This window comes from Elephantulus edwardii, unplaced genomic scaffold (genome assembly GCF_000299155.1).
Source record: "Elephantulus edwardii isolate Elephantulus edwardi_28Jun2011 unplaced genomic scaffold, EleEdw1.0 scaffold00002, whole genome shotgun sequence".
Taxonomy (NCBI): domain Eukaryota; kingdom Metazoa; phylum Chordata; class Mammalia; order Macroscelidea; family Macroscelididae; genus Elephantulus; species Elephantulus edwardii.
The window spans coordinates 32,545,523-32,555,576 of NW_006399752.1; the positions used below are offsets into that span (position 1 = coordinate 32,545,523).

At 52.1% G+C, this 10,054-nt stretch overlaps 1 protein-coding gene across 1 annotated transcript in view; it reads left to right on the forward strand.

The window, feature by feature from the left end:
- HHIPL1 (HHIP-like 1) overlaps positions 1-10,054 on the forward strand; it is a 35,383-nt gene that overhangs the window by 24,806 nt on the left and 523 nt on the right. The window contains exons 8-9 of the mRNA XM_006879170.1: positions 6,632-6,714; positions 9,993-10,048. Coding sequence (XP_006879232.1) covers positions 6,632-6,714; positions 9,993-10,048 — 139 coding nt within the window. The remainder of the gene's footprint in view (positions 1-6,631; positions 6,715-9,992; positions 10,049-10,054) is intronic.

Here is a 10,054-nt window from a genome sequence, read left to right on the forward strand (position 1 = left end):
CCCCTTCAGTGTCCTGCCCTCCCCTTCAGTGTCCTGCCCTCCCCTTCAGTGTCTCTGTCCTTCCCGTGCGTGTCCTGTCTTTCCTCCACATCCTTCCTGCCCTCCCCTTTTCCCTGTCACCTGCCCCACTTCTGAGTCCCAGGTGCTGTTCTGCACCTTCCAGATTGTAACTCAGTGACCTTTCCCAGCTGTCAGTTTTGCAGATGTGGAAGTGAGGGAGTGAAGTCACGTGCCCTGGTTCCTGTGGGCAGCTGGCAACTGGGTGCTCACCCCTTGGCCATAGACCTTTATCCTTATCTTAGAAACACCACCTCCAAGCAGCCTTCGCTGACATGGGTCTCAGCATGAGGGAGATTGTGAGGATGTCACAGGACAGGACAAGTTTGAATGTTGTTCACAGGGTCGTTGTGAGTCAGAGTTGACTCCATGGCCCCTAACCACAACTTCCCAGGCTTGACCCGGGCTCCCAGGCCGTCCAGTCCACACTCTCAGCCCCAGACCTGGATGTGGGACTGCCCGGCAGCCTGCCCCCTGCCAGGGAGGCCGGGCCCCTGTGAGTTCCTGCAGAGCCAGCCCGACCCCAGAGCGGAACACCGCAGGGCTGGGGAGAGCGTGAGAAAGGACCCAGGTGGTCAGACTTAGAGCAGGAGGACTGTACTGTGAGTGGCCACCATGCAGATCGCACGGCATGAACCCCAATGTGATGGGAAGGGGGCGGCCAGGGCTCCCCGGTGGGCTGACTTTCAGGAGATCGCATGAGCCTATGACAGGGTGTCAGGGACATGTCACAATTTCCAGAACACACCTGCTTCTCCAGGCTGCCTGCACAGCACCATTTTCCAAAGGAGGACAGAGCCTCAGGTATATGCCTGTGCTTGGCTGTGGCTTGAGCAGAACTGACCCCAGAAAACCCACTCCAAGCTTCCAAAGGACCCACAAGGGCAGGTGGTCTGCATTGCAAGGGAATAAGAACGTCTTATGAAGGAAGAAAGGACATGATGATCCTTCCACTTCCTATCTGACTGACCCCAGGAGAGCCCCAACATCTAAACCCCAAACCCCCTTGATGCCGTCAAGCCAGTTCTGGCTCAGTGTAGGACGCAGGGAGGTGGCCCACAGGGCTTCTTTTCATTCAGTCTCTACATCTCCCAAAGATTGACGGGGGAGTGGGGGTGGGGGAGTTGAACGGTCAACCATTCAGTTACAGCACCACCGAGCCCCTACCCCTGGATACTGATATGCTGTTGAAATGTCTTTTGATTTTCGTTATGATTTGAGTGAAACTTTGCAAAAGCGAATCCGTTTTCCATCCCATCATTCCTGCAAATTTTGTTTTTAACAAGCAGCCCCTTATTGCCAGTGCCTCCCCCTTCAGCCATCTCCATAAATATCTATTTATTCGTTTTCTTCCCTCCTGTTACCCCTTCTTTAAAAGTGATGTTAAGTGTGACGATAGTTGCAGTTTGCAGAGGCGGGCCCGAGAGCTCGGTGGAAGCCCCGCTCCGCTTCCCAGATGTTAACAGCTTGTACTTTGCTGTTGCTGAATGTGCTCTTGGCTGGTCCACGGACAGCAGATGGGACTCCTGCCCGGTTCTGCAACACCTTCACTGTTGTCGCCGTGTTTGGCCTGTGCCGTTGGCTCTGTGTCAGCCATCTCTATCCTGGTTTCCCATGTGTCTACTTCTTGTTATTATGTACAGTCAAGTCGCCATGACTCTATGTACAGCAGCTCTGAAGCCTGCCCTGACCTGACCCAGACTCACTGACTCCGACACACCAACCTCCTTGCCCCAGTTACTCTAACAGTCCATCTCATCCGGGGTCTTCCTCTCCTATACGGTCCCTTCACCTTTCTCAGCATGATGTCCTTCTCCAAGGACTGGTCCCTCCTGGCCACATGAGTGATACTGCACAATCATTTCCACACTCTGTTGGGTCACCTTTTTTTGGAATGGGAATACAGTTGGCCAGGTAGTTGTCCTCCAGATTTCTTGGCATAACCTGGTGAGCACAACCTGGGCAGCATCTGTTTGTTTAAATATGTCAGTTGAGATTCCATCAATTCCTGGGGTTTTATTTTTTGCCAAGTCCTTCAGAGCAGCCTGCACTTCCTCCTTCATCACCATTGTCTCGTGATCATTTGTTGTTTCTTGATATTCTTCCATGTCTGCCAATTCTTTTTGGTACAGTGACTCTGTATACTCCTTCCAGCTTCTTTTAATGCTTCCTGTATCATTCAATGCTCTGCCCACAGCATCCTTAAGTATTGCGACTTGAGGCTTGAATTTGTTCTTTAGTTCCTTTAGCTTAAAAAATGCCAAGTGAGTACAGGCCTTTTGATTTTTGGATGCTAGTTCTTTGTACATTTCATTATAATACTTTGCTTTGTCTTCCCATGCTGTTCTTTGAAGTTTTCTGTTTTGTTCTTTAACATCTTGATTTCTTTGCTTTGACTTCTCAGTACTGTACTGCAATTTCAGAATCCTCTGAGATCCATTTTGGTCTTCATCTATTTTTTTAATGACCTTTTCCATTCTTCGTGGATTATACTTTTAATATCCTTTCATAGCTCATCTGATTTTCATTCATTAATGTTCAAGGCCTCAAACCTCTTCCTGAGTTGGTTTTTAAATTCAGTGGGATAGCCTCAAGGTCCGATTTTGAATCCTGTGGATTTGATTTGACCTTCTTAAGCTTCAGTTTGAATTTGCATATGAGTAGTTGATGGTCTGTTCTGCAGTCAGCACCAGGCCTAGTTTTCACTGCTGATATTGAACTTCTCCAGTGTTCCTTCCTCATGTGTAATAGATCTGATTCGACTTTAGGAAACATGATGTCCTTTTCCTGTCACTTGGTGTTTCTTGGTAACAGTCCGCATGCATCAAGAAGTGACCCTATTCGAGTACATTATTATTAGGGGCTCTGGTGGCGTCGTCCACAAGGAATTGTGCGGCTGACCCAAAGACCATGTCTCTCTGACAGTTTGAGAGAGAAAGATGGACAACTTCCTCCTGCACAACTCACAGCTTTGGAAACCCAGGGGAGGGGGCCTGGGTCGGCTTCCACTTGACAGCAATGAGCATGAATATTTAATGAAGTTTTTCATGATTAATGAAGGGATTATGAACAGCTCTAAATTAAGGAAGTATTAAGTTATTATTAACAGTTGTTTTCGTTAGATGACATCAAGTCCAGTATGACTCCCGGTAAGCCCAGAAGAGATCAGAACCCTGGAATGTCCTGTGCCATCCTCACAGTTTCTGACACACTGGAGCCCATTGCCACAGTCACCATGGTTACCCTCCTGGTTGAAGGTCCTCCTCTCCTTCACCATCCCTCCACTTCCTCTTCTTCACCATCCCTCCACTTTTTTAAGCATCATGTTCCTCTCCAAGGAATACGTGCTTCTAGCAACATGCCCAAACTGAGACGAAGCTTCAACATCTTTACCTCCAAGGAGCATGCTGGATGCACCCTCTTCAGGACATAAGCTGTTCGTTCTCTGGGCCGACCATGGGATGTTCAAGGCTCTTCTCCAACACCACAGCTCAAAGGCATCAATTCTTCTTCTCTCATTCTTATTCACTGTCCAGCCCTCAGATGCATAGCGAGTGACTGAAAATGAGCCCCTGTTGGTGCAATACTGAAGAGGGAAACTATAAAGAGAAAGTTTGGTGGTTTGTGTCCATCCAGAGGAAGCTAGGAAGAAAGGCCTGGCAACTTCGAGGCCTGACGATTCAGCTGCTGAACTCTCCGTGGAGCAGTTCTGCCCTGGCACACGAGGGGGCGCCTTGCGTCAGCGTCAGCTTGACCTCAGCGTCTGCTTTTCTTGGTCACTTCTATTTTAAGGATTTCACAGCTTTTCTTCTAACACTGTTTTCTATTCCGGGACCCCATCCGGGATGCCAGACTGCGTTTAGTCATGTCTCCTCAGTCCCCTCTGATCTGAGACAATTTGCTTACAACACTTTTAGTTTTCAAAGTACAAATATATTCATTATTATGGAGCATTTTTCCCCAAGAGAAACACAAGCACTTCTTCCGTTGGTTCCTCATTTCCTGAAGACCCGCCTGCACGCCACCAGGATTGACATGGGGTTGTGATTAGAGCAAACGTCTAGGCTCCTTTCTCCTCATGTAGTGTAAACATTTCCACATTGCAGTACAACCCTCAACGGGACCATTTTTAACAGCCACAACATTTTCTGCTGAGTCACTGCGCCTAACTGGACATTTAGGTGTTTTCCAGTTTTTTTCAAAGCCGTCCCACTGAGGAAATCACATGTAGATGGAGCCCGTAATCCATTCCAGACACCGCCTGGTGGGCCGCCACGCCAGCTCATTGAGGCCCGTGCTGGCTGGCGGCTGCCCCTTGTCCTGCCAGCACCGAGGCCCCTTCTGCTTGGCCCTTCGTGCCGGACCAGCCCCAGGCCAGCTGGACTCCTTCCTGGACTCTTCCGACCGCCTCGTGTCTTTCTCTTTTGGAGTGTGCCTCTTTGTACCTACAGCAGATTGTGTAGAGGTCCTGGTTTAGCCACGTGGTACTGTCGGATCACAAGTACCACAGGTGGGTGGCTTTCAAGAACAGACGTTTACTACCTCCCGTTCTGGAAGCTAGAAGTTGAAATCCGGGTGTAGGCCGTGCTGATTCGGGACGCGAGCCTCTCTCTCCTTGCTCCTGGCCTCTGTGGCGAGCCTTGATGCTGCTTATCTGTCTCCCCCTGTGTCTCTGTCTTGTTGTCTTGTAGAACTCAGAAATGATTAGGTTAAGCATGACCTGTTAACACAATAGACGATGACCTCATTCTCAGATGCGCTTATTTCCAGGAACTGGGCTTAAGATTTCAGCACATGGTTTAGGGAACCAATTCAATCCGAACCAGTCCCCTTAGAGAATAAAAAGATGGAAGCAGGAGTGGATGAGTGGGACAGAGGGGGTGGTCCTGACTGCCCGTCATATCGCCTCTAAGTTGCATCAAGGACTAGAGAAGAGGGTGGAGGCCTCAAGGATTTCACTGGGTCCACAGTAAAGCCCCTGAAGGCAGCAGTTAAGAAACCAAATGATTTGTTGCATTGAACAAATGGACTGGAAAAGACCTTTGAAAGTGCTCAAAAGCGGAGATTTCCCTTTGAGGACTCAGAGGCTCCTAAGCCAAGCCACAGGGTATCCAGTCCCCTTTGAGGGGTGTGAAAGCTGTGTGGTGAACAAGGAAGAGGAAAGAACTGATGCCTTTGAACCGTGGAGCGGGTGAAGGGCTGGCGGTGACATGGCCTGGGGGAGCGCTGAACCTGTCGGTTTTGGTAGGAGTATAGCCAGAAGGTTCCTTAGAACCATGTGTGGTTGGACTTTGTCTCTCATGCTTTGGGCATGTTTTTAGGAGGCAGGTTCCTGGAGAGGGATGTCAGGCTTGGGAAAGTGGAGGGTCAGCAGAAGATGACCCTTGGGGAGCTGAGTTGATGTGGTGGGTGCGGCACGGGCTCAGACACAGTGACAGAGCGAGGCCGTGCAGGACCCGGTGGCCTTGTCCTGCTGTGCGTGGGCCCGTCTGCCTCAGCAGCTGCTCCACGGCCTCGACAGTAACGCCAGCAAGGGCACCTGTCCTTCTGCATACTCTGTCCGAGTGTGAGGACCTTCGTGCCACATCGTGGGGAAGCCCTCCCCTCCCCCTCTGAGTCTGAGAAGTGTTCCCTAGACAGAAGCTGGGTGCGCATGGGCTCCCTTCAGCCTGCCCTCTGGAGCCCACCCCTCATCACAGGGCTGTCCCAGGGCCCAGGCTTCCCTCTTGGGGTGCTGATGAGGAGTCCCTGCTGGTACAGACAGAAAAGTTGGTGGTTTGAACCCCGTCCCACCCATCCTTCTAGGGGGAAGGGTCTGGCTGTGTGTTCCCAAAAGTTCCCAGCCTGGGACAGGCCGTGGAGCACACGAGGCCACCAGGAGTTGGAACCAAGGGCAGCCGGCTTGATTTCCCCAGTTTTTCTTGATGCTGACGGAGCTTTCTTGGAGCCTTGGGCCCACGTGGAGTTGGACCTCGAATGGGTTCCATTCAAAGAATCTCAGAGTGACAGCCAAGGGCTAATTAAAATGGAATTCCATTCATTGCGTGTGTCCCTCAAAGATGCCAGGGGGGCCCCAGTCCGTTGCCCCGGCAACCTTCTCACAATCTTTTCTCTCGCTCACCCAGCCCATACCTTTACACCAATCCCTTGGCCGGAGGACCTCTCCTCCCTGCTTTGCTCTTTAGTTTACAACTCCCAGCTTTTTCTAGGCTTCAGGCTGCTTGGATTACATCATCAGAAAGAAATTTAGGAACCACTAGGAGAGAGAGAGAGACCCTTCCTCAAGACCGTGGGAGTGGGGGCCAGGGAGGCAAGGAACCTGGCAGTGGTTACAGGCCTGTCTGGCAGCCCCTCTCCCCAGGGCCAAGGCTGTGCCAGCCCTCAGTGCAGTCTTCGGGGGCGCTGCTCCTGGGACATGAAGCTGGTAGTGGTGTTGCTGTAATTGGCCACCATTGTCATGTGTCACCTGACCACACACTGGCCCTTCTCCTCCTGCCTCTGTGCAGAGAGGGGACAGTCTAGACAGAAGCTTAGATGGGCTGCAGGGTGAGACCTCACAACTGTGTGTCCACAGGAGGGCGCCACCAGGCAAGTGTCAAATCCAGCCAGCCCAGGTCAAGGTGAAGAGCCGTCTCATCCAGTTTGTGCCCAAAGAGAGTAAGTGCCCACTGCCCGGGATGCTGGGGGAGGGGCTCCTGCAGCCCACACCCACCCCTCCAACATGAAGGGGCTCCTCCTGGCCACCCTCCTTCCTGTGCCTGGTCTATCCCCAGTACACCCCACATACTCAAAGTTGGGGGACTTCACCCTGTCTATCCCTGTGGGGTGTGCAGTACTCAGCAAGGCAGGACACTCAGAAGTGTCACAGCCAGGGTTAGGGGAAGGGCTGGTGCCAGGGTGACACAGTCTCACTGATGTTCTTTTTTTTATTGTGTCTGGGGTGAAGGTCTGCAGAACAGATCTGCGTTCCAGTTTACAGAGCACATTGGTTTTAATTTTGAGTTAACTCTTCACGGACACTTTGTTTCGGGTGCTGATTGCAGTCCTTACAATGTAACAGCACTCAGCCCACTTCTTCCCTGTGCTTCCCATGTCCATTATGGTCAGAGTTCTTGGGAGGGTCAGAGGACTGAGTGTATATGTGTGTGACAGAGGAGACTGCTAATTTCCAGTACAAGGGTCCCTAGAAGAAGAGGCACTGGTGCTGGGCTTTCCACAGATGTTTCTGTTTTGACAAGTTTGCAAATTCCACAAATGCCTGTAAGGGAGTCTGGGGTGACCAGAGAGAATGTGCAACTCCAGTGGACCCACTCTGGCTGTCACTAGGTGGGTGCAAACCCCAGTGCTCAGGTCTCCTGGCTGCCAGACAGGAACACCATCCATCCATCCACCCACCCATCATTTTACGCATTCATCTGTCCATCCATCCGTCTGTACATCTGTCTGTCATTCACCTGGTCATCCATCTGTCATGCGTTCATCTCTCGTGCATCCATCCATCTCTCTGCCCATCCATGTACAAATCCATCTATCCATCTATCCATCTGTCATCCGTTCACCCATCTTCTGTCCGTCTGTCATCCATCCATTCATCCATCCTCCGTATTTCCATCTACCTACCACCCATCCATTCCTCTGTTATCTATTCACCTATCTGTATGCCATCCACTCATCCACCGATCTATCCATTGATGTACCCATCCTTTCATCATTCTTCCATCTGTCCATATGTCTATCCATCCGTCCAGCCACCCACCCATCTGTGATCCTTCCATCCACATATCCATCCCATCATTCATCGATTTATCTATTCTTCTACCCCTTCATCTGTCCATCAGTGATCCATTCATCTATCCATCCACCCATCATGTATTTGTCTGTTTATCTCTCTATCCTCCATCTTTGAGTTGTGGTGCTGGAGAAGAGCATTGAACATGCCATGGACCATCAAGAGAACAAATAGGTTTGTCCTGGGGAGGGTGAAACCAGGTTGTTCCTTGGAGGCAAGGGTTTTGAAGGTCTGTCTCACGTACTTTGGCATGTCACCAGAAGGGAAGAGTCCTTGGAGAGGGACAGCACAGGGGAGGAAGACCCTGGATGAGGTGGATTGACACAGTGACTGTGGCAGTGGAGTCAGGTGTGTCGGAGATGGTGAGGAGGCTCAGGACAGGACAAGGTTAAGAGCCATTGTGCATAGGGTCACTATGAGGTGTAGTCAATTCAGTGGCACATAACAGCATCCATCCATCCATCCATCCATCCATCCTCCTCATCTGTCATGCATTCACCATCAAGATGAGTATTGTATACAGAAAGTACTCACCAGCCATGTACACGAGGTCCCAGTTGTCTCCCTCCAAAAGACGTTATGTGTACAACCTTCCAGTCTTAACATGTTTGCAGCTAGTGCAACGTTTCTTAAACTACCGTGCAGGCTGAAAGAAATAGCTGTGGGTCGAGTGCACCTCCACACAGCCCTAGTTGGTGGGCTTTGTGTGGTGGGGGAATGAGGCAGGAGGCCAGGCACCTGGGCAGGTGAGGTTGCTGGTCTTTGAGGACGGGCACCCCAGGGGAAAGAAGGCAGGGTTGGGGATGAGCTCAGTGTTTTTGGAAGTCAGTTCTGGCTTCAGTAAGCTTTGTGGCTTGGTGAGTTTTCCATTTACTCATTCAGTAGCTTCTGGCACTTTTGTTAATTGCAAGCTCTGTGCTGGATGCTGGGGCAACAGGGAGAAGTGACAGCGGGCCTTGTCCTAGCCAGTGCAGACAGAGATGTCATTTAGTGTCCAGCGCTCCATGGCAGAGGTGTCTGTGGGCGCTGTGGTGATGCAGGGCAATGAGGACTGTGGGCAGGACCCGGCGAGCAGTGGCTCAGGGTTGGTACAGGAGTGACAAGGCAGGGTTCACCATGTGGACAGTGTGGGAAGGATGGCGAGGGACCCGCTGGGCACCCCAGGTCCTTCCCAGCTGGGGGAGTGGGAGTGGGCGCCCAGGCCAGAGAGAATACATCTTGGTCGGGTCCCGGTGCTCCCACCTCAGTGTACACTCTACCTGGCGTCAGGCCCCGTCAGAGTCACTTTAAGTCTGAAGTGGGGAGGAGCATGAGGGAGTTTGGGATATCCCAACTCACAGAAGCCCAGCAGCTCTGGGGGTTCGGGCACCCTCAGCCCTGGCCTGGCCCAGTGCCTGTCTGTGTGGGGTGAAGCCATGCTGAGCTGGTGTTTATCCCGGTGGTTGAGCTGCTCAAACCTGAGGGCCTCGTCCTGCAGGAGAAACAGGAAACTGCTCATCTTCCCTGGGCACCGGGCACTGGAGACCTCCCTTCATCCCAGTGCCAGGGACGTGGGCGCAGTGGCTTTGTGGGGACACTGACCACAGGGCTTCCTAATGGCTCTGCCCCCAAGCCTTGGAGGTCTGGCTTGCATAGTGATCTGGAGCCTGTTTCCTCACCCTGAAAGCTCTAAGTGAGGCGATGGACACACTGACTCCAGCAGTGGGTGTGAACGTGGCAGGGGCTGAGGGTGGTGCAGGAGGGGGCAGGTTCAGATCAGCTGTTCATGGGGTCGCCATGAGTTCGAGTAGACACCCCCCCCCACACAAAACAACAACAAAGCCGTAAATCAGAAACCCTCTTCTTAGCCTCTGAAACCCCTCGGAGACCCTCCTCTCATTCCCTGCCTCAGGAGTTGCTGGGAGAGGATAGTGGGGAGAGGCGAGCTCCCTGAGAGGGCAGGGCAGCAACTCCTAAACCAGCACCTGATTGGCACAAACAACTGTCAGCAACTGTTTGCTGAATGATTGAAAGAGTGCCCTGCAGTCCAGCTCCAGGTCGACGCCAAGGCAGCACAAGGAGTCTCCTGACCTGCACAGGCTGGAGGGCGGTGGGGGAGTTGGGGAGGGTGGAGGTTCCTCTGCTCACACACTCTTCCAATGCGCAGAGTTCATCCGGAAGAAGGAGAGCACCCCACGGCCCACGGTGCGCACGCCCACCAAGGCGCCC